Genomic DNA, 23,393 nt, shown 5'->3' with positions numbered 1-23,393 from the left:
TGACTCTTAATGCAAAGGTTGCGGCTTGAACAGAAACTGTCCCTGCAGTGCAAAGCAGTGGCTGTGCTGGGGGCTGGGATCTAATACACTGCTTGGAGCTGGCAATTCCCCCTTCCCTCCCTCCTCCTCCTCTCGTATGACAAGCTGTGTTACTGCCCCACTTCTCAAATCAGGACCCTAAGAATTCCACTTCAGCAGAGGGAAAAGATTCCATTCCTTGTTGCAGCAGCACAGGGCAAGGGGGCACTGGCAGGCAGATCAGGTGTGCACACAGGAGCCCTCCATAGGCACCTGAAGAAAGCCCAGTCCCAGGGAGGGGCAGCAGGGCTCTCTGGTGTCCAACCAGCTTGCTTAAACTCAGTTGTGGAGGTTTTTGGGTGAGCTCACTGTGCCTCAGTGCCCCATTTCCTCCTCTCTGAAGGCACAGTACTCACCCCAAAGGGAAGAGCAGCTGCTTTTGGAGGCACTTGAGGAGCCTTAGAGCCTGCAAAGCACCAGCACATTTCACACAAACGTGCTGCAACCTGGAGGCTTTGCTAAAGGATAGCTGAGAAGGAAGAATTACAGAGACAACTGAAACCTAGCAGTAAATACTTTGCTCTCCAGGATCTCAAAGTCCTTCACAAGAAGAAATCCAAGCACGGCTGCCCCAGCTTGAGAGAAGGAAAAGGAGCAGAGCGTAGATGATGTGCTGGGGTGACACCAAGTTCCTGATGGAAGAACTAGCTCCTTACAAACCCCATCTGGGCTTAGCTGGACCACTGTGAGAAGCTGCAGCTCAAGTGCAGGTTAATTCTGAGCCACAGCTGAGACACTTCCTTTTAGGGCTCCTTCCCCTGCAGGGCCAGGGCAACTTTTATTTAAAGAAGAAAGGGCAGCTAAGATGCAAGAGGCAAGGCAGCTGCTGTGTGAGGGATGCTGCAGCTCAGGGACTGCACACAATGAGAGACTTCCCCATTACTCCTGGAGTTTTACGAGGCTGCCTCAGTTGTGTGATGTTGTCAGGAGTTTTGACTGAATCATGAATACATCCAATTACGGGTGATGCTGACAGAAAAGAATATTGATAGTCAATAATTATAGGCTTTTCAGGCCAACAAAGTAGCTCTTCCCTCTTTTAATAAATTATCTTATGACATCTATCTTAAAAATTGCTATGGCAGGCCTGACCCAGGCTGACTCCACTGACTCCCTATCAGATGCCATCTCAGCTCAGGATTTATAGTTTACTCACAAAGGGATGGTTAATGCAGCAGATTGCTCAGCAAGCAGTGCAGCTCTGTAATGCCTCCCTGCCACACACACCTCCTCCACCACAAATCATGCACTCATGCTAAACCCTCCCAGTCTAAAATCTGTCTGCTCTGCACAGAGGGGAAAACCCAACCCCAGCCTCTCCAGACTCCTTCCTTTCCCACCCTACTGTGTAGAAGCTGGAGCAGGGCAGATTGAGACTGGAGATGAGGGAGAAGTTCTTGAGAGTGAGGGTGGGAAGACACTGGAACAGGTTGCCCAGGGAGGCTGTGGATGTCCCCTCCCTGGAGGTGTTCAAGGCCAGGCTGGATGAGGCCTTGAGCAACCTGGGCTGGTGGAGGTGTCCCTGCCCATGGCAGGGGGTTGGAACTGCATGGTCTTTAAGGTCCCTTCCAACCCAAATCATAGAATCACAGAATGTTAGGGTTCAGAAGGGACCTCCAGAGATCATCCAGCCCAACCCCCTGCAAGAGCAGGGGAATAGGAACACATCCAGGTGGGGTTGAAAGTCTACAGAGAAGGAGACTCCACAGCCTCTTTGGGCAGTCTGCTGCAGGGCTGCAGCACCCTCACAGCAACAAAGTTTTCCATTATGTTCCTGTGGCTCCATTACACTACACAAGAGGAGATGATTTGCTTTCCCTGGAGATCTCAGCCCCAGATCACTCAGGGACATTTGAACAATTCTCTCCAGTGCTTCCTGAGACCATGACCACTCCTGCCAAGGCTGATCTGGGCAATGCCCACAGGCTGCATCCACCCAAGCCCTTATGCTAGGTTCCAAGAACATTGAGGTTTCCCAGTGGACGCCCAAAAGAAGACATCTTGCCCTAAAAAGGCAGGATTAAGGCTACCAATGCACCCAAAGCCAGCCCAGCACAGTCAGACGTGCCTGGCAAACCCAGAAGCTCTGCCTGCTTGCAGCAGCTGTGACCCACCTGATCCTCCTTCCTTTGCTGGCTTTTCTGTCCACTTTCTTCTTGATTTTGCTCCGTAGCTTCTGGATGGCCAGCCACTGCCTGAGGGGGCAAAACTGAGGTAAATCAGGACTCCATGCAGGGAAGCTCTTGTTGTTATGCTTGACTCTAGAGTGAGAAGATGAAGAACCCTCCAAACACCACTCAATGAGCAGTGAACACTGAGCAGCTAGCAGCAGAGGAAGGCTGAAAACACCTGAGTGGGGCTGGCCACTGAGAAAGGGCCTTGGGAAGGGGCAGAAAATCCATCAAGAAATACGATGGTGAAAGAAACTTTTGCCTGTGTAAAATATGTCCCACGTTTTAGTGCCATGTGTCAGACTTCTTGGGTGTGTGTCGGAGGCACTGTGGGAAGCGATTGTGTGCCCAGCTAATCTGACTTTGCAATAAAAGAGATTACAGCTATTAGGATGAAATTAAGATTGCAGTAATTAGATTTTGCTAGATTTTTGCCCCTGATGTTGAGCCTTCATTGTATAAATCAAGTAAGATGACACTCAGTTTTGTGGGAAAAAAGATGTATTTATAACCAGGAGAAGTCATCTCCTGCTGAAAACTCCTCTGACTCGATGGAGCTCTGCTTGAGGAGCTGAGCTCCCCCTTCTAAACACAGCCAGGGATCAGACAGCAGCTCCTGCAAGTGCCCGGTGCTTCTCTTTCTTTTGTGTAGTAATAGCTGGAGCATTATTTAGGGCTTCTTGGTCAGGTTTAAGTGGAGGTGGTGGGGAGAAAATACAATTTGCAATATCCTTTGCAAAACTGAAGCAGGAAATAACTTCAGAGTACTTCCAGCCCCATGCTGACTCTGTTCAGGAAGCTGTCTCCTGCAACAGATCAGCTGCAGATATGGCAGGCCACCTGTTCTTGCTATGGGCTTTCTTCTGACATGGTCTAGTGGTCATGGAGGTGCTGAGTAGAAGGCTGGAGTTGGAGGCCTTTTCCATCCTTAATGAGTCTATGATTCTATATTCAAAAGAGAAGTCTCTCTGGAGCTCCAAGCTGGAACAAGAAGCAGGACCTGTCAAGAGCCCTTTTACAGATTTCAGCATTTGTTTTTGGTGAAGATTCTTGACAATACTCAGTGATCAAGAAGGAATGAAAAGCTGAGCCAAGCCTGTGGCCTCCATGGCTTTCCCTGCAGCTGGAATATTCGCCCTGGACTGCAGCTCTGCTCTGCATGTCCCTCTGAGCCAGGAGAAACCCTTGTTTAAATGTCCTGGCCATGGCCTGAAGCAGCACCATGGGCACCTGAACTTTCATAGTTATCTTCCTGGGGTCCTGATCTCCCCCACTTGCATAAGTGCAATAGACAGGAAGGGCTGGGAAGGGCCTCAGAGCTCATTCTCCTAGAGGCTCCTTTAGAGCCAGTGCTGGGGATGAAGCTTGCCCTGTGACCAACAAGCTGCTGCTTACCTGCCCATCGCCACCTGGTCGTTGGGGTCCCATGAAGTGGTTTTACGTTCTATGAATTCCCGAAGGAGCTGCAGGAAAGAACAACCCCAGGTGAGAGCCAAGCCAGGCCATGAAATGCAAAGCAGCTTACAGCTCTCTCAGAAGACTGAAGAAGTTGGCTGCCAAATCCCCCCAGGGACCTGCAGGCCTCCCCAGCACAAGCCAAGCCCAAGCTGTGTAACATCTCCTCGGTTTCATGTTTCAGACAAGGTTTTGTATGCAGGGACCTCCACGAGCAAAAGCTGATGGCTAGGCTGAAGCCACTGTGCATCATGGTCCTTCCAACAAGGTCTCCAGAGAATCTGTGCCAGGAGCACAGCACTGAAGGCCACCACAAAGTGCTTCTGCACAGAATTTCAGAGGGGTCTAGGACCAGCAGAGTCTGCCCTTCAACGTGCCAGGGCTTACTCAGGTGAGAGTCACCTGAAGAGAATCTAGAAGGCTACAAAGTCAGAGGGGACAACCAGCTCAGGTGAGACAGCAGCAGTTATGAGCACAGCTTAGCTTCTGACCCACTCTGTGCTCAGAGCATTGGCCCCCAGACAGCACGCCCAGCACCAGTGCTCGCCCTCCAAGCATGGCTGGCACCAGAAGATATCCCAGGCACAGTGCTGGGTGAGAGACTCACTGATCCCTGTAGCTCCTAATCATTCATACACTGCTGGAGGGAGGGAAGGAGAGAAAAGATGTGCACTCCAGAGGAGCAAAATGCCATCAGGCATATGACCCTCAAACAAGAGACACTCAAGCAACAGAGAGAATATTTATACCTGTCCTCAGCCTTCCTCTCCTGCCAGGCACACATCAGATCACAACAAAAAGAGCAATTCAAGCATAAGTAAAAACCTGCCACCACTTTCCTGGTTTTTTTCTATTTGCTTATTTCTGGAGATCATCACTGCAACAATTACAGCTGAAAATTCCAGGAGAGAGGCCACTGCTTGATTATCTCCAGCAAACAGCAAGCTACTTCTCTGCCCTGTTTATCTGATTGATTCCCAACATCTCTCTGGCACACAATCTATCAGTTTATCTCTCCCACTTCATCACAGTCACTCCTGGCAGCTAAATACAAGATCCAAATCCAGTGTTACACAGACACACGACACAGTAAACCTGTGTAACACTGCTGCTGTCTGAAGAGCTGCCCTTAAGGCTACGCAGAAATGGGATCTCGGCTCCTAGTCAATATTCTGTCAAAAGCAAGGTGGGAGGGAGGCTTTGAACAGCAGCAAGAAATGGTGCAGCAAGGGTTCAGGGGCTCCCTCCTGTACCAGCAGCAAAGTGCATTTAATGTCTCCTCTCACCTTGCTTTCATGGCACAATACACAGCAAAAACCTGCAGAGTGGCCATGGCAGAGGCTCAGGAACACAGCACTGCACAGACCTCCTGGGCTCTAGAGAGTCAAGCAGCAGGACCTTTGCAGGACTTGGTCTACCTGGTGGCCCACCAAATACACAGACTGCTAGGCAGTGCCAAGATCATGGAATCACAGTCACAGAATGGCAGGGGTTGAAAGGGACTTCTGCAGATCATCAGTCCAAGCCCCCTGCTAGAGCAGGGTCACCCAGGGCAGGTCACACAGGAATGCATCCAGGTGGGGTTGGAAGCTCTCCAGAGAAGACGACTCCACAACCTCTCTGGGCTGCTCCAGGGTTCAGCACTCTCACACCAAAGAAGTTTCTCCTCCTGTTGAGGTGGAACCTCCTGGGTTCCAAGTTTGTGTCTATTGCCCCTTGTCCTGTCACTGGACACCACTGAAAAGAGCCTGGCCCCTTCTTGTTCCCCAACCCTCAGGTATTTACAGACATTGATCAGATCCCCTCTCACTCTTCTCTGGCCTCACCTGCCCAGGGCTCTCAGCCTCCACCTGACCACACTGGTTAGAACAAGATGCCTCTGGGGGGGCATGTTCCTAACACTGCACCCAGGAGGTGGACAGGATCCTGCTGGAGAAGATCCCTCTCCTTTTGGGGAGGCAGAGCTTCCCATGATGACTGTGAAGGGCAAGGAGCTCCATTGTGTGCCACTTGGCAGGAATCCCATTATTTGCTGGGGACCACACCCCCTCCTCTGTGGATAGAATTAGCAAGGAAAAACTTTGTGCAGCAGGAGGAAACTAAACCCTGCCCACAGCTGTCTGCACAGAGCAGGCCACCAGCCGACAGCCATTAGTTGAGGCAAGGACACTTTGCTTGACCTTGGGGTTGACAGGGAAATGTTCCTCAGCTCAGCATCAACTGCAGGAGTGGGGACACTGCTAGGGAGAGGAGAGATAAAGATGGGGGGGAATTAACAAAGAGGCAGGGACAGGAGGGAAATTAGGGAACAGAAACCAAAGCTGCGAAGCATCTTTATTACATCTAAACAGTGTACCTCTGAAAGCTGAAGTTATAAATCATGCTAACAATGGTTACTAAAATAAAAGTGATGTAGCCAGAGGCTACCACTGAAAAAAAAGTCAGGCTGGGCCTGCCTCACTGCCTTTGGTCTTTAAGGATTTGATTAGTTTTTCCGCCTTCTAGTTCAGAGCCTTGCATTCAGCCCCTGCTCCAGAGCCAGCCTGGGCACAGGGTACAGCAGGAATGATAAATTCACTTACTGCAGAAAGCAACACTGTTTTCACAGCACAAGACTTAAAACACTTCCCAAGCTATAATATTTCATTAAGCTTGGTGATTCTGCTTAAAATTTATTAGTCAAAACAGAAAACTCTCCTCAGACCCCCCAGGTTCCATCAGCAGTGATAAATGTGTCTCCCAATGGCTAATTATTAACTAGGAAGTGTAAGTAAATCATGATCAGCACTAAGCCCTGATGTGTGAAGAGCAGAGTTTGAGGTATTCCAGAGGCAATTTCAGCATCAAAGGCTTGGATTTGAAACATGTCCTTATTCTGCTGTCCCACCCTGACCTCCTCACATCTGCCCTGAGCTCAGTCTCCCAGGGTCTGCCTGCGACACAGCGCAACCACAGCTGCAGCTCAGCAGCCAGCTCCTGCCAAGACCTGGAACCAGGAGCACGAACTGTGCAAAGTGGACAACAGGCAACAGCAAGCATGAGAAAGCTGCTGAGCTGTTTGCTTTGCCTTTGGAACGATGTGACAATGCCACAAGTGGTCCTCAGCAAAGCTCTGCTATTAGAACCAACCCAGTCAGGCTCCCCCAGTCAAGACCAGGGATTCATAGAGTCACAGAATGGGTTGGGTTGGAAGCGGCCTTAAAGATCATCCAGCCCAGGTTGCTCAAGGCCTCATCCAACCTGGCCATGAACACCTCTAGGGAGAGGGCATCCACGACCTCCGTGGGTAACCTGTTCTAGTGTCTCACCATCCTAACTGCAAAGAATCTTTCCCTAATCTCCATTCTGAGGTCAATTTCATTTTGGAGGTTGGGGCTCATTTTCATGCACTGTCTGTCAGTGTTTCTAATACCACAGGTGCTGACCCTTCTGATTTGCAGACCCCTACAAATTTCCAGTTCAGACAAAGAGGGGAGAAAGCTGCAGTCAGCCTGGTGACAAAGGCTCACTTGTCCCAGACTGTGCAGATCGACTCCAATTAACACCTGGCAATGCTGATCCAAGCTGTATCACAGCAAACAGCTGGGTTTAGAGAGCCTGGAAGGGTAAGCAGAACAAAAAGAACACTTTCCCTCTGATGTTACTCAAATATTCAAAAAGAGCCAGCACAAGCAGGGGTCACTTCTGCTACAGTGCATCAAAGCCAACTGCTCTGTCTCACAAGGGGCACTGCTGCCTTTGATTCATCAGTCAGGTACACGAGGTGACCACCATAGTGCTGGTGGTCACACAGGGAACTTGAAACAGTCCTACCAGGCTCTCTGTGCCAATAAAACATCAAACAAGGGGCTGCCAGGGTTCACTTTGAACCAGATGTGCAGAACAATGGACAAGCAGAACCTCAGACTGCTTCTGCCATCTTGAGTCACTTGCTGAAAGCAGCAGAATCCAGACTTGAGGTTTACCAGCAGCTGCTTACCCTTGCCAGGACACACAGAATGGCAGGGGCTGGAAGGGACCTCTGCAGGTCCAATCCCCTGCCAGAGCAGGGTCACCCAGGGCAGGTCACACAGGAATGCATCCAGGTGGGGTTGGAAAGTCTCCACAGAAGGAGACTCCACAACCTCTCTGGGCAGCCTGCTCAGGGGCTCCAGCAGCCTCACAGCAAAGAAGTTTCTCCTCATGTTAAGGTGGAGCCTCCTGGCTTCTATCCAAGCACTGTGCGAGTGAAACCCAGACAGAAGAGGTCCTTTCAGTGTCCCAGCAGCTGAGGGGGCACAGTCCTCTCACCCACAGGCAGCCTGCCCAGCAAACTGCTGCCAGCCCTCTCTGAAGGCTTCAGCCCAGCCCCAGCTGGGCTCTGCTCAGGTCCTGGAGCTGTGCTGCTCCCAGCCAGGACTGATTATCAGGGCCTGTTATAAAGCGTGATGACATCCAACAGAACCAAACCAGAGGGAGGAGGGAGCAGGAGCGCAGAGAAGGGAAAAAAGGGGATTATGTATATTCCTAGTTCTCCTTGGGCATACCTGCTGCCATCAATGATGAACATTTGTTCTGGGAAGAGCTGCTACCAGTGGAACACTTAGCATACGAACACTAACCTAATTCCTGTTGGAAATAAACCAATTTCCATTCTCTCCTTTACTAGAGGAGTATTTCAACCTAATAATAAAATCTCCACTGTAGCATGTCAAACCATGAGCTCCCTGGTAGCAGGCTGGAATTTTAAGTCTTAATGCTGCAATATCAGCTGTAATGAATTCTACCTAAAGATGACTTCTAAAAATAAAAAGCCTTTTTCCTTTTTCTTCCCTTAAAACAGAATCACAGAATCTCTTTGGTTGGAAGAGACCTTCGAGATCATCCAGTCTAACCTCTGACTCAGCACTGCAAGGTCAGCACTAAACCACGTCCTAAGCACCAGGTCCATGTATGAAAGAGAGTTTAAAAGAGAAGGAAATGGGGTCAGGGTCTAAGCTCTCACTGCTCTCAGTGATGAGGATCCTTCTGAAGCAGTTTAACTATTCCCACCCAGTGCAACCCAAATAAAACCTTTTCACTTGCACTCTTCAGCTCAGCTTTACATCATCATCCAGTATGGGCCAGCACAGGAAAAAATGTCACTGTTCAGAAAACAAGAGTGGGACAGAAGGCAAAGTGGGACGAGCAGAGAGAAGGCAATTAAATTCTGCACTGTGAAATTCCACCAGCCCCACCTGCTGAATTCCACTGAATACCAAGACCTGGACAAGAAAATGTCTTTTCCACAGGAAAAGCAGATTCAGTACAGAGTGTTGTGTTATGATCTACAGCCAAACAGTGCTACTTATTCTGCTGTCTTTAACTCAGGCACAGCCAGCAGCCCTCAGTCATTTCAACCTGTTTAAATCACACTGAAATCCACAAGAACTTTGTTTCCAGTGTCCTCCTTTATCCGGATGTTTACCTCCATAAGCCATAGGCAGTAAACACAATAAACTAATAACTACAAAATGGTATTTAGAAACATGAAAGTGATACTAAAACAATAAAGGTCTGGACCTACAGTGAAACACCAAGCAAAACCCAAGCAGCCACTGAAAGGTCCTCACTCACCTGCACAAAATGTTATGCACAGAAGGCAGTTTTTGAGCAACCTCAGCTCCAATAAGCAGAGCTGCTGCTGCTGACTGTCCCTGAAGAAGCAGCTCCCTTTCTGATTTATCTCCTTGTGCACATCCAGACACACACAGGCACTGCACAGTTCTGACCCACCTGAAGGCAAACCCATTCCATGGCCTGTCCAAGCCCCATTGTATCACAGCCTGCCCATGCCAACTGCACTCCAGCTGCAGTTACCACCCTGGCCAGCACAGAGAGCACTTCATGAAACCAATTTAACTGGGGGTGACAGCAAACACAGCATTAGCTCTGTGTTTCTTCTGCCTTAGCACTGAGTTGGCTTCGGATCCCATCTCTGCTCAGGCCCACTCTACAGAAGACATTAAGCAGGGCAGCAGCAGAAGTGCTGCATGGCTGGTGAGGAGTGGGCACCCCACAACCACCTGCACAGAATCTGTACAGGAGCAGGAATCTGTACAGATCACCTCACCCAAGAGGCACCCTGGAGGAGAGGAGAAGGGTGGAAAGGAGGGAGAGAGGAAGGGAGGGAAGGAAAGGATGAAAAAAAAAAAAAACAAAAACCAATGAAACCCCCAAGCAAGAAAGGAAAATGAATGTGCGGCTGCTGGCAGCTCAGCAGATGTCTGTGTGATGTACAAGGCTGGAGGAAGCTGCCAGAGCCTGCTGCCAGGCAGTGCTGCTGCTGCAAGCCTCCCCCAGCCTCAGCACCAGACTTAGGGTCCATGGGGTTTCCAAGCTGCACCCATCCCTTGCTATGCTGCCAGATGCTGCTGGCTGGTTGGCTGTGCGCAGGAGGCAGCAGTTGATGGAGCAAGGAGCACAATCTGGAGGGGTTCCAGTGGTGCTACCCATCCTTCACCTCTGCCCAGTGCTCAAACAGCTCCAATTTGCTGCCACTTCCCTCCTGGGAAATGGCCAAGGTACAGTTGTGCCTGGCAGCCCCATTTGTTTTACTCAGGTGATTCTCTTCCCTCAATGACCTCTATTAGTTTAAGTTTTAATTTAGATTAACCCCAGAACCCCAATTAACCAGTGAGGAGAAAAGCTAAGCTGTGCCTTGGCACATTCCTGAGCTCACCACTTCCTGGAGTTGCAGTGAGCAGTAGGGCAGAGGAGCCACTTCCTCCACAGTGGAGCACTTCATGCCCAGGAAGAGCTGCTCTGCACATGCCCACAGGCTGCCAGTCACAGCTATGCACAGATTCACAAATTGCAGCAGGTTGGACCCTCCAAGGGCATCTTGTCCAACCCCCTGCACTCAGCAGGGTCACCTCCAACTAGAGCAGGCTGCCCAGGGACACAGCAAGTCTGACCTCGAATGTCTCCTCAGCCACATCCTTGGCCTTTCTCCTTGACCACTTCACATGATTTTGTTATGCTAATTCCGTTCTGTGCTCCTAGGGTTCACTTGGTCCCCAAAGTTGGCCTGCTGGTCCACTTGGAGTCAAATCTCCACCACAGCATTACCCCCAGTGTCACACAGATCTGGCCTCAGTCCCCACTGCCAACAAGGCAGGCACTCTCCCATGTCCTTCTTAGAGCCCTCACAGAGGAACCTGGCATCTCCAGCTGTCTAAGAGAGGCTGCTTTCAGTTCACAGCAGAGATCTTACAATAAATCCACAACCTAGAGATGAGCTACCTTGGAACAGAATCCCAGGTCTGAGGCAGGCTGCCTTGAGTGAGAGTTGTGTGGCCATGGCACTGTGGGACACGGTTTAATTGCCATGGGGCGGTCAGGTTGGACTGGATGTCCTTACAGAGCTTTCCCAGCCAAAACAGTTCTATGATTCTATGATACTCTGAGTAGAGCCCTCACAAACACAAAATGTTCAGACAGTCCCAGTTCTGCACTAGGTGAGGCCTACTGAAAACATTTTCATGGACATCTACAGCAGTAGGGTTGGAAGTGCACTGGAAACCTTCTTGGAGGGCAGCATCACAGTTCCCTGTATTTCCTCTCCATTTCCTGACCATTTAATGCAGCTTTTTATTCACCTTTAGTCCTGGCTCTGGACAGGAACCCCCAAGCTTTGGAGGTATTCCAATACTTTTGGTTAACTCAGTTCTCAGAACACAGCCACAAGGCAACAGCTCTCCTCCACTGCTCTGGCACTTTCCTGGTCACTCTAAGGACTGCTCAGGTCAGGAATCTCTGCCTGTCCAATGATACAGTAGGACCTGGTTAGTCCTGAAGTTAAAGCTCTCTTGTGGATCATCAGAGCAAAACCAGGATTTTGTGTGCTGGGGAAGGACCTGGAGTGACACACTCCTCAGTACATGGCAATATCAGCGTTCCACTGCTGCTTGTTAAATCAATCACAAACATGAGGCTTCCCTCAGCTGCAGCCTCCACACTCTGGGTGCAGATTCCCTGTTTCTAAGAGTTTTGCAAAAAAAAAGCAGAACTGGCCTGAATCCAAGCTGGCACCACTCCAAGACAAGCACCAGAGCCCCCCTGCAGCTTTTCCATTCAGCAGCTGGATGAGACGATTTCAGTTGAGGTGAGAGCAACTCGGGGGCTCTGGAGGATCTGCTGGGGGACTCTACCCACTGAGAGCAGTCACTGGAGGGAATTCAGTCATCTCCCTCTGGTGTAGCAACGTTCACTAGGGAGGGCCACAGGCACAGACCTTACCCTGCAGCCCTGCCTCAGGGCCAGGAGTGGCAGCAAGTGTAAACTCACACTGCCCTACAATAAAGTCCTCTGAGGTATCTACAGAGACTTGGAATGTTACCACAGGTAGCTGAGTTTCAGTGGTGAAAGGAATTTAGAGCCCAAACCAAGCACATTACCTCTGTAAGTATTAAAAGCTGTAATTCCAACACAGATTTAGCATCACCTACCTCATGATAGAAGTCATCATCATCAAATATCTCCTCATCAATGTCCTTCAGGTGCCTGTTGGAATCTGAGGGAGGGAGGACTTCCTAGAAGCATAAAGGAAAGACTGAAAGCTGCTGGCTGTGTATTTCTGTCCCTAACTCTGATGACATCACGTGCAGCAGCTTGTAAACACACTTGAGGATATGAGGAAGGGGGAAAAGCTCCTGATATAACAAGTTCTTAAGGACTAGGAATACATTTAAAGGCAAGGCAGAAATGCTGCCAACGCCACCAGAGATTTATGAGCCCTTTACTGGGAAATAAATAGGGCTGAGCAAAGCCTTTCTGGCAAAACAGTGCAGATATTTTTAATGTAATGGCAAAAATACATCTTGCAAGTGCAGTAATTTTACATGATCTCTCAGAATTGAGTATTTATTCATTCTTAAATCCTAAATTAATAACAGACTTACTGCTCAGATATTCTGCAGGTTGTATGCAGTATGATTTTAGAAGTGGCTTTTTGGGTTAAAGATTCTAAACTCCAGAGGGAAAACAAAGTTTTTTGTTGCCACTACCTCAGAAAGCAGATTTAGTGAGCGTCAGGAGCACAGGAGGGGCAAAATCACAGCCCAAACCTTGTTTTCCTTGTGAAGAACCAGCACAGGAGATAATGCAAACACCATAAAGCTGGAATTGAAACATCTACATCTCCTCCTTGGCCATTCCAGGAATCAGCACAGAGCTATCTCCTCCATAAATCTCTCCCCAACAAGAACATCTCCTGCTGCTAAGGGCTCCAGCTAATCGTTTTGCAGAGAAGTTTTGTCACTGCTAGAGAGGAGTCAGACAGAGCTCCCTTACCAGGTCTCCAGGCACAGGCTGAGGGAGGGGAGGGGGCTCCTGCTCCTGCTTTCCCAGCACCGTGTAGACGGAGCGCTTGGTCTGCGTGCGCCGGAGCAGCCTCTCCTTGTCCAGCAGGATGTGATCAATCTGAGCCAGGATGGAGCGCTCGAAGGCACCGAACCCCTGCGGCAGCATCAACCAGTGTCAGATAATGCAGAGAGCTTCTTCTCCAGGCAGCACTGCTCCTCTATCTTTCCATGTCAGTGGCTAAACAGACAGCATTCCAAGAGGAGGGGGCTGGGTTTCCTTGCTGGGATTTCTGCTTGGATTTTTTATTTGTTTCTCCTCTCTCCCTTCCCAACCCGAGGCAACCTGATGCCTGGCTTAACAAAATACCTTTGCTGTTCTGGTTCAGATGAACTGCTCCATGATTAATACCAGCTCAGGGATGTTAGGAGACCCTGGATCTTCAGTGAAATGATTGCCCATTGTATTAAAGAGCACTCCTCAGGGAGGAGTAGAGCCACAGAAGCCTCTGGGTCTGCTATAAACCACAACCAGCAACACTGCCATTTTCACACAGCTACCTGCTGCCACAGCCTGGCTCTGATGAGGTGTCTGGCTGGGAGGTTTTGGCGTTGAAATTCTTTTTCCTGCTCAAAACAGGAATGCCTTTGGAATGAGGGCTGAGCTTCTCTCCAAACTCCTTTAAAGGCTGGGGACAAGCACCCAGCTGTGTATTTAATTCCTACTGCTCTAACCTCAGCCTAACTCAGAACATCCATCACATAAAGCCTCCAAATGCACTTGTTCCACAAACCTCTGCTACACAAGAAGCATCTGAGAACACAGAAAGCAGGACTTGCCTTGCCCATTTTGCCAGCTGCCAGCTTTGTCTTCTCGTGCCACTTCTGCAGGACGTTGTTACGATAGGTCCTGAAGTCATCGTAGCGCTTGGCTATGAACTCTGGGTACTCCTCCATCTTCAGCTTCCGTTTGGGGAGGCTCCTCCTCTTCTCCTGGGCCTTCTTCACCTGCTCTTCATCACTGCTGCTGGGGATTTCATCATCACTACAACACAAGAACACAGACTGAACAAAGCAGCGTGCATGGGGGAGCCTCTCCAGCATGCTCAGGCCTCCCACACCACAGTGATGTTCATGGCAAGAGCCCCATCCATGGTTTAGAGCTCCTTCCTTATCCAAAACATTACAAACACACTTCTCCCACGGGCAGAAGGAATGCAGACGATCACCTGGCCAGGGTGTCTGTCACCCAGACAGAGCAGCACCTGAGAGAGCAGCAGGGAGTGAGCACAGTGCAGAAGGCTGTGTGGTGCCCTCAGAGAGCCCTGGGCTTCCCTGGCACTCACCTTGCAGGCTCTGACTGCTTTCCATCCACCAGATGCCTCGTGCCTGGGTACTGATAAAGCAGCTCATCCTGAAGGCCCACTAGCACTCTCAGCAATGCCTCCAAGGCTTTGTAACCTGCAGAACAAGAGACACGAGACAATTTCCCACCGGTCCTTGCTCCTGGTGCTTGGCAGTGCTTAGTTTCTCATCCTGAATCTGACCTTCTGTCACAGCTGCTACACATCCCATGGCACACAGGCTTGGCTGCCCTCCTAATGGACCCAGAAGAATCACAGGGCTGAAACACCTCCTGCCAGACCAGGTTGGTCCAACCTGGCCTTGAACATTTCCAGGGACATCCACCACTTCCCTGGGCAACCTGTCCCAGCATCTCCCCACCCTCACTGTCAAGAATGCCTTCCTCATCTCCGGTCAAACCTTACCCTGATGGGCAGGAGCTGAGCGCTGGGACTTGTGCTGGCAGAGTGCTGGCAGGAGGAGCACTGTGCTGGTCAGATGTTTCTCAGGCCTTTCCCTGATAGCATCTCTGATGTGAAGTCACTGGGGCTGCTCTGCTTAACTCCCAGTCCTGTTCTGTCTTTGCAGTTAGCACTACAGAATGCAGAGGACCTCTCACCACCCCAGCTTTTTCCTAGTGTTCTTTTCTTTTTTTTTAAATGGAGGACGCAGAGATCATGGACAGAGTGCAGAGCAAATCTTCATCAGCCAGACACAGGGAGTGCAGGCAGAAATCAGCCCAGACACTCAGAGGTCTCAATCCCCTGCATGTTTCCCCTGTGATACTGCTCAGTTGTCACCATCTTCAGATAAATTACAGCCTGACCTCAGTAACAGCAGTGTCAAGGAGAAGATGCTTTAAGATTTTTGTTGCAGATCAGCTGTTGGGCTCAGCCTCCCCCAGCCTGCTGTTCATTATAGATACGTTCTGACAACTCCTCTGTATAAACCTATTAAGGGATTAGGTTTGCCCTGCTTGTAAACCCAGTCCTGTGTTAGTATCAAAACAATTCCAGCAGACAAACAGACAAAAGCCCTTAAAAAATGCATTTGTTGTGTGTCTGCTGCTAAAGCAGCGCTTGCAGAAGGAAGGTGCCCCCACCCCAGCCTGAATGCACAGCTTACAACAGCAAAGCCTTTCCCACTGCCTGCAGCACAGCTAAACGTCCCCAGCGCACCCAAACTGTTTATTTTCTGCCTCCCGCAGCCCTGCCGCTGCCCCCAGGGCAGCTCCGCGCCTGTCAATTACCGCTGGAGCCGCACTCGGGCCGCGGCAGCAGCTCAGGAATAAAGACAGGCTAGAGCCCCGCAGGCTGAGAGAGAGGGACCCCAGCGGAGGTGGGGATGGGGAGCAGCTTCACCTGGAGGGAAGGGGATGGAGAGGGCAGGGAAGACAATGCCCAAGCTCGTGGCAGGGCTAATTACTGCAGCCTGGCTCCATCCCGAGCCTCTTACAGCTGGGGTCATTTCCCCCTCTTCTCGGGTAGTTAATGGCATTATGGGATGGCATTCTCATTGTTACTGGTGGGCGCTTCAGTGTGCTGTAAACTCAACTGCAGAAGCCAAGTGCCACCCTCCCCTGCCCCCTTCCCCAGCTCTGCCCTATCCATTCTACGTTTAATTCCAAAGGGACTCTTGGCTTCCCAGACTCCTCTCTTCTCTTCTTTCCAATGCCCTCATTTGCCTTTCCACAGCCTGCTGGGAAAGGCTGAGCCCATTCTGCACGAAGGCAGCACGAACCAGAACCGTTCACAGATGCAAACGTTGCCATTTGGAAAGCAAGCTGGACGCTGCCCCTCTGCTCCCCCACCCCAGGTTCTTAATGCTGCTCCTCACCTGAAACAGACAATTAAACAGAAAAGAGTCCCAAAGGTGGAACTTTTCAGCAGTCAGGCAGCCAAGGAGCAGCTATCACTTGTGATAACCATCAGGGTTGTATCTCTGCTCCCTTCCCCACTCTGTTCACAGAACAAAACCAGCCACACCTCCAGGAGCATAGCAGGGGTCTCCCCCTGCCATGAGCTGTGTCTGGCCCTAGCCAGTCGCTGGTGATTTTCAATGCCTAAAGCTTTCAGGACCTAGCAGGTAAAACCACTTCCACATGCACCACAAATGGGCCAAGGCTCAAACAGTGCTGTCAAAGCTCTAGGACCACTTCCCACAACTGGGTCACCAGTGGGAAGAACCTGATGCCAACAGCTCATTCCCAGAGCCACTCTGCAGGCACTGCCCAGCACCCTAGTTAACCCCAGCCTGCACCCCTACCACCCTTTCTGTCCCACCCCTACCACCCACTCTGTCCCCACGCTTTGCTGCGTCTCTTTCATGATCTGCACTGCAACGTGCTGAGGTAAACATTCCACCATCTCTCAACATCACTGTCCCAGCTGACACTTGAACATCAGACTATCATCAGTGAAAAAAAACTCAAAACTATCTCCTTCTCCAGGAGTGAGTCACTTCTGCATACCCAGCCTGTGTGTGCGTGGGGACAGGTGGCTCAGCCCTGCCTTAAAACCAAAAAACCCCAACTGGGTCTCTTCATGGCATTTCAGTGTGAGCCACTGGGCTCCCCAAAACACCAACTCATATCCTGTGTGCAAGAGCAGCCAACTAACCCCAGGACAACACACAAACCCTCCTTCCACCAAGCCCTTTCTATGGCTGCCCTTGGAGGAAGAATGAAGGATGCTGAGTGGGACCCATCTGCAGCTGCTCCCAGAAGAGAGCAGGAATGGTTTGGATGTGGCTTCCAGCCCAGATGGGAGTCAGTGTCCATGGTGAGATGCTGACCTGTTACAGTCACTTTTAAGAGGCCAGAGGAGCCCTCTGTTTGGTGTACAGGAGTGAAACAGTTGTTCCAGATCCAGCAGTGCTTATCAATCAACCATGGAAGCTGGGAGCCAGCCCCAGTAAATCACATTGAGCCATTCTGGTAATCCTCTCCCCTACCTTCTCATTTTATACAGCCCCTCACCCAGTCACAAGCAGCCCTGGAGTACTCAGCTCCACTCAGGATAGCACTGTCATGTCTCAGCATGGCAAGAGACCCACCAGAAATGAAATCTGTCCTGCTCTCAGACCACACAATTCCACTTTGTCAGTACCAGTGGCACTAGGGACAAGCTGGTTGTGCTGCTGGCATCCCACTCTGTGCAGGGTGGCTCCTGGCTGCAGGGTTCCAACCCCTCCACCAGCCCTCTCCTCTTGGTGGGGGTAGCCATGTCTCAGCTGCCACCCAAACCCAAGCCCTGCTGTGCTGGGGACATTGCAGGCATGATGATTCCTGTGCTCCAAGTTCAGCATTTCTACAGCTTCCTGCACCGGGAAATATCTGCACTCTTCTTCATGACCTCTAAAAATGGGGTCTCCTTGCATCTTCCCAAGCAGCTGCAGAGAACAGCAGCTGGTATGGAGCAGCAGGGAGCAGCCTCATGCAGAGACACTTGAAGTTGATGGAAAAAAAGGCAGAGCCTCAAGGCCAGGCTTTCAGAGGCACTCACAGAGAGCCAGCCAGAGGGATTCCCAAAACTGCTCCAAAGCCAAGCTCCTCCTGGCCTGGCCCTGGGGAATCCACCCAGAGTGCAAGGGACAGGGATGGGATCCTACACACTGGGGCAGACCCCCAGGATTTTCTGTCCCTGTGTTCATGGCACCTTACAGGGTGTGCTGGGGCAGGGCTCCCTTCAAAACAGTGCCTGCTGCTGTGTGCACAGGGCACCTGAACAGAGACAGGAGCATCACTGCTGTGGGGTACCAGCCCCAAAGATCACATGTGCAGGACAGGCTGAAATTCAGAGCCCACGAAATTCAGACTGAAATTCAGTTTCTGAGCTGGTAATTAAGACTGAAATCCAGGCAGAAATTCAAGAGTCCAGGGTGGAAATTCAGAGCCCACACTGGAAATTCAGAATGAAATCCAGAGCCCATGCTGGAAATTCAGGCTGAAATTCAGAGCCCACGCTGGAAATGAGCTCCTTTTTCCCCTCAATTAAATGTGAGGATCTGGCATGGCAGAACATCATCAGCATGCAAGCTTTTAATTTCCCTGTGCCTCCACAGGCTGTAGGAGGTGCTCAGGCAGAAGAGCTGGAAGGGTTTGAACCTAAGGATGCAGAGCCACGGCTGAGCTGCCAAACATTGGGAGAGCTTCCCCCTGCCACCAAGGAGAGTCCCCACGTCAGCAGGGCACAGCTCAGCAGGGCACAGGCTCCAGTCCCGTTAAGCAAACGGAGAGGAGGAGAGGGATCAGCTCTCTTTGAACAGCTGCAGGGCATGAGGAGCATCTTCCCCAGGTACAGGCAGCTCTCCCCACAGCCAGATGAGGAGGGGCAGCTCTCCTTGCTTTCAAAGGGCTGCGGGCCAGGAGTTAAACTGCAGGTCAGAGTGGCACTGTGCGTCCTTCTCATTCACAGCCAGCAGCCAGCCCCTTGCACCAGGCATCCCCAGCAATTAATCCCCCCCTGAAACACGTTTGATTAAATCTCTTCAAGCAAATCCTTTGCTTTGCTTTTGTTAGTTCACTTCTTGTCAACATCTATTAAAATATGCCTTTAATTCTCCCACAATCTTAAAAAACACCGATCCCACTGTCTTCAACTTTAATCAACTGTATGGCCAGCATTTTTCATTTCATAATAATGTGCTGCTTGGAATTCAAGAGGCAGGCTCAGCATCAATCATTCGGCAGGAATTTTTCCACTGCAATAAATATGCAAATGAGCAGAGGCAGTCAGTCGTATTTCAGGCCCGACTTGCCAGTGTTTTAAAAAAGACACAAATTTATTAATTGCCGTTGGCCAGCGGAATCCTATTACTGTGGGCATTGATTACAAAGCTGTGTGAGTGATTATTGTGCAACTCGCAGCCTACCCAGGCATGAGGGAAAATTATTAAAGCAAGGCAGAGATTATCAACTCAGAATAATAATAAGCCTTAACATTTTAGGCCTCTAACTTCTTCAACAAAGAGTGACGCCCCAGCTCCAGTGCTATCAGCATCTGAAGGCTGTCAGTGGCACTTTTGGAGCCTGCTCTCTGTTCCCCAACAGCAGGAACAACGCTGGCAGCCAGGAGGAGGAGGGAATCCCTCCAGGTACCACATCTGCAACACCAGGCTTTGGACAACAGCTTCACTGCAACTCCTGTCATAGGATCCTGGCATGGTGGGGGTGGGAAGGGACCTCTGGAGATGATCGAAGCCACCCCTGCCAGAGCAGGTCACCTATGGCAAGTCACACAGAAACACATCCAGGCAGGTTTCACAAGTCTCCAGAGAAGGAGACTCCACAGCCTCTCTGGCAGACACAGTATGGTGCTAGCAATGCTGGGTGCCAGCAATTCCTATCCAGTTCTGGGTAGCACTGAAACCCAAACTGCAAACAACCCCCCAGGGAGCACAGAGAGAGTCAGGAGGCTTCAGCACAGGGCCCACCAGTGAGCAAGGTGCAGGAGAACACCTGGACTGAGGTACAGACCACCATGGCTCCCTCCTCCTGCTGCCAGCACATAGGACACAGAACTGTTTGGGTTGGAAAAAGCCTCCAAGATCATCCAGTCCAGCCATCAACCCAACACCACCATGGCCACTAAACCCTGTCCCCAACGGCCATGGTCACAGGCATGGGCAGCCTGTTCCAATCCCTGACCACTCCTGCAGCAAAGCAATTTTCCCTCATCTCCACCTAACCCTCCCCTGGAACAGTTTCAGGTCATTTCCTCTCATCCTATCACCTGAGACTAGGGAGAAGAGACCACCCCCCTTCTCATTCCAACCTCCTCTCAGGGAGCTGTAGAGAGCAATGAGGTCTCCCTTCAGCTTCCTCTTCTCCAGAGTGAACACTCCCAGGTCCCTCATGCCCTTAGAGGTGCTGTAGCTACACGGACACTTCTCACAGACTTCAGCCAAACCCAGCACAAAGCATCTGTAAATCTCTCCAGCTCATTCTAGGAAATCATGGAGTACCATTCCCTTCACACTTCCCAAAACACTGAGTTTGTGGAATTTCAAAGGCTGGTAGGAAAAATGGTGACTTCTGCTGATGACAACAAAAAAGGGTCTGCTCCTCAGCAAAGGCCACATTTGCTGCTTGGTTCCATTGGAATGCAAATGATGCAAAAGCCTGTGCAGGGGAAAGTTGTATTCCCCCAGCACAAAGGAGCCAGGGCTGCAAGCCCCTTTCACACAGGCAGCTCAGCTGACTCCCGAAGAGTTACAGGAGGGACTCCATTTAGCCCTTTCACTCCAACCTGACTGCATCTGACAGTAAGGACAACAGGATTAGACCTAGAGGAGTTTGCCAGAAGTAAAGACAATAACTGGATGCAACAACAGAATCAAAGGCACTGGCATCCAACAGGTTTGTTAGTGGGGACTGGGGGAGAGGGAAAGCTGGGAAGGGAGAGAAAGAGAAACACTTCCATGAAGTTCATGCTCTGCTGCTTCGCCTCAACCCTCATCTTCTGGTGTCAGCCCAAGCCAGGGAGGGCAAGGGGCTTGCAAAAATGAGATTGATAAAACCTGCAGTTTTGCACTGCAGGAAATGTAAAGAAGCTGGCAGCATCTACCCCTGTCTGCCAGGCAGCAACCCCCTGCGCAGGAGCAGGGAGGAGAAAGGAAGAGGAACTGGGGAATTTCATAGCTCCCTAGGTACTGAGGCCAGAAGGGAACACGAGCCCCTTTGCCTGACCTCCCCACAGAACACCAGGCCATTAATTACATTTATCATGACAAGCCCCCAGTCTCCATTTCAAAGTAACCAATTGCCAATTAATCCCAGTTAGCTGACATTTGCACATGGCTTGTCTGGATGCTCTGCAAGCCTTTGTGTCCCCAGATCTTGCTTGTGAGTATCCAGACTAGCACACACCTGAACTCAGCTCTTCAATGCCCTGAGAAACTTCAGTGTAGGCAAACCCATTTGGTGTGGAACCTGACAGGCTGGAGTTTGGGTGTATCAGGTCAACAATGACAGACTCTCCTAGCATCTCCTGCACTAAAATTTAAGGCAGCTTTAAAATAAACCTCAAACAGCAGCAGTGTCCAACACATGGTTATGGAGATAGCTATAAACCAGGAGCACTGACATTTTACAAGAGAACACAGCAGAAGCAGACAAAAACTCTGCTCAGAAAGACTAAACCCAGAAGCTAAAAGTCTTGGCACTCCCTGAGGAAGGGCTTTTTCCTGACAAACCCTCCCAAACCCCCATGTTAGATAACCTACATTTCCCCACACTCCCCAGCAGAACATTTCTGACCAGTTCAGACAGTAAAGACAAAGCCACAAAATACTTTCATGGTACCTCACACAGCCCAGATTCTGCACACCCCCACCCACCCAACTAACCAAAGACCCTCAAAACAAGACCTCTGCCTCTTACTCCAGCCCTCTCGCCTCCTGCTCGCTGGCACACACAAAGCAGCCACCCATGGGCCCAGGAGCTGAGCATCCCTCCTGACCCCAGCCCTCACCAAAAGCTCTCCACAGCACAGGATCATCACAACAAAATTCACAAAACAGGGGCTGGCTCATTCTTTTATGTTAGTCAACAGAAGTCTTCATTAATGCCAACAGGCTTTGGCTCAGGCCCCAAAAGAGCTGAAGAGACTCTTCAACAGATCCAAGAGGTGAAATGTGGGGACACCTGCACCCACAGCCACTTGAATCAAATCCAGCCCTGCCTGCAGTGACAGGCACAAAGCTTTCTGTATTCATAAAGTGTCTGGACTAATACAATTCAATTAAAATGAGCTACCAGTTCTAAGTGGGCTAGATATGATCACAGTAATTTCCACTCAGGCTGGAAGCCCAGTTCTGCTGTCACACATCTGTGCAGACTCCCAGTAAAATCTTCAAAGCAGGAATGTCTTTAAGTCCATGATCTTGCCTAGCACCAATTAATCCTGCAGCTGCTCTGTGCCTCTGGAGCTGTGTAATCTGCTTGTGCCTTGGGTGCATGCCCACCCTCCATGACACCTACCCTGCCCTGCATTAATACATCAACATCTCCAGATGCACCTTGAGTTTTAAAGTAAGCCATAAATACCCAGTGACAGCAGTTCTCCAGTACCTAAAGGAGACTTGATCTTATCCAAAGTCAGGCAGAGATTCTTCCTCATGACTCACAGAACTAGAGAATCATTTTGGTTGTTTCCTCTTGTCCTATCTCTTGTTCCTTGGGAGAAGGGCCCAACCCACACCTGGCTCCAGCCTCCTTTCAGGAAGCTGTAGAAAGCAGTAAGGTCTCCCCTCAGTTTCCTCTTCTCCAGGCTGAATAGCCCCAGCTCCCTCAGCTGCTACCCACCAACCCTGTTCTCCAGACCCTCCCCTGGGTGGTGTACAGAATTCTGTTTTCTCCAAGATCAGGAATCAGAGTGAAAAAAAGCCAGAAAAAAAAATCCTCTATTTAAGGAGAACATCCAAACAAACATCATCATAAAGGTCTTCTCCAGCCCAAACAACTCCAGGACTCTATGCACTAAACAGACACCACAGAGACTTTTCCCTGTGTCTTAAGTCCCTTTTCAGTGACATGCTCCAGAACCAGCCCAGAAGAAACTGCAGCTCCTCATCGTGGAGCACTGCCACAGAAATGTTTAATATGCAGGAATGTAAGAGCAGAGAACACATGGCACCTTCTGAGGTCTCCTGCTGGCAATGAATGTAAGTGGGATTCTTAATCACATCCCTAAGAGCCTTGGCCACAAATCTGTTTAGTCACAAGCCACAGAGATCTGTCATGAGAACAGTTCACCAACCTGCTGTACCAAGAGCCCAGCTCAGGCAGCCACTGCAAGGGTCCACACAGCTCCAAGCAGAAGCACAGCCCCTCACCAGCACACTCCTTACAGATGCTCCGATTCCCACCCGGAAACAGACACTTCTGGGTCCAAGTGTTTGGACTGAACTGCAATTTTAGGAGCAAAAAACACCCAGCCTCATGCAACCCCAGGCCAGTCCTGTCATGCTTTAGCAGTGCTCCTCTTAGCTTTGCCTTCCAAGAAAACAGTTAAACAGCAGCCAC

The 23,393-nt window shown here is 50.3% G+C and overlaps 1 protein-coding gene across 1 annotated transcript in view; it reads right to left on the bottom strand.

Annotated features, from left to right (window-relative positions):
* The window catches only part of AATF (apoptosis antagonizing transcription factor), a 39,005-nt gene that overhangs the window by 7,266 nt on the left and 8,346 nt on the right, over positions 1-23,393 (bottom strand). The window contains exons 5-10 of the mRNA XM_054394516.1: positions 14,371-14,485; positions 13,865-14,069; positions 13,017-13,181; positions 12,173-12,256; positions 3,645-3,712; positions 2,193-2,273 (exon numbers count right to left, since the gene is read on the bottom strand). Of these exons, the coding sequence (XP_054250491.1) occupies positions 2,193-2,273; positions 3,645-3,712; positions 12,173-12,256; positions 13,017-13,181; positions 13,865-14,069; positions 14,371-14,485 (718 nt within the window). The remainder of the gene's footprint in view (positions 1-2,192; positions 2,274-3,644; positions 3,713-12,172; positions 12,257-13,016; positions 13,182-13,864; positions 14,070-14,370; positions 14,486-23,393) is intronic.

This window comes from Indicator indicator, chromosome 30 (assembly GCF_027791375.1).
Source record: "Indicator indicator isolate 239-I01 chromosome 30, UM_Iind_1.1, whole genome shotgun sequence".
Taxonomy (NCBI): domain Eukaryota; kingdom Metazoa; phylum Chordata; class Aves; order Piciformes; family Indicatoridae; genus Indicator; species Indicator indicator.
This window is presented reverse-complemented; position numbering and strand designations above follow the sequence as displayed.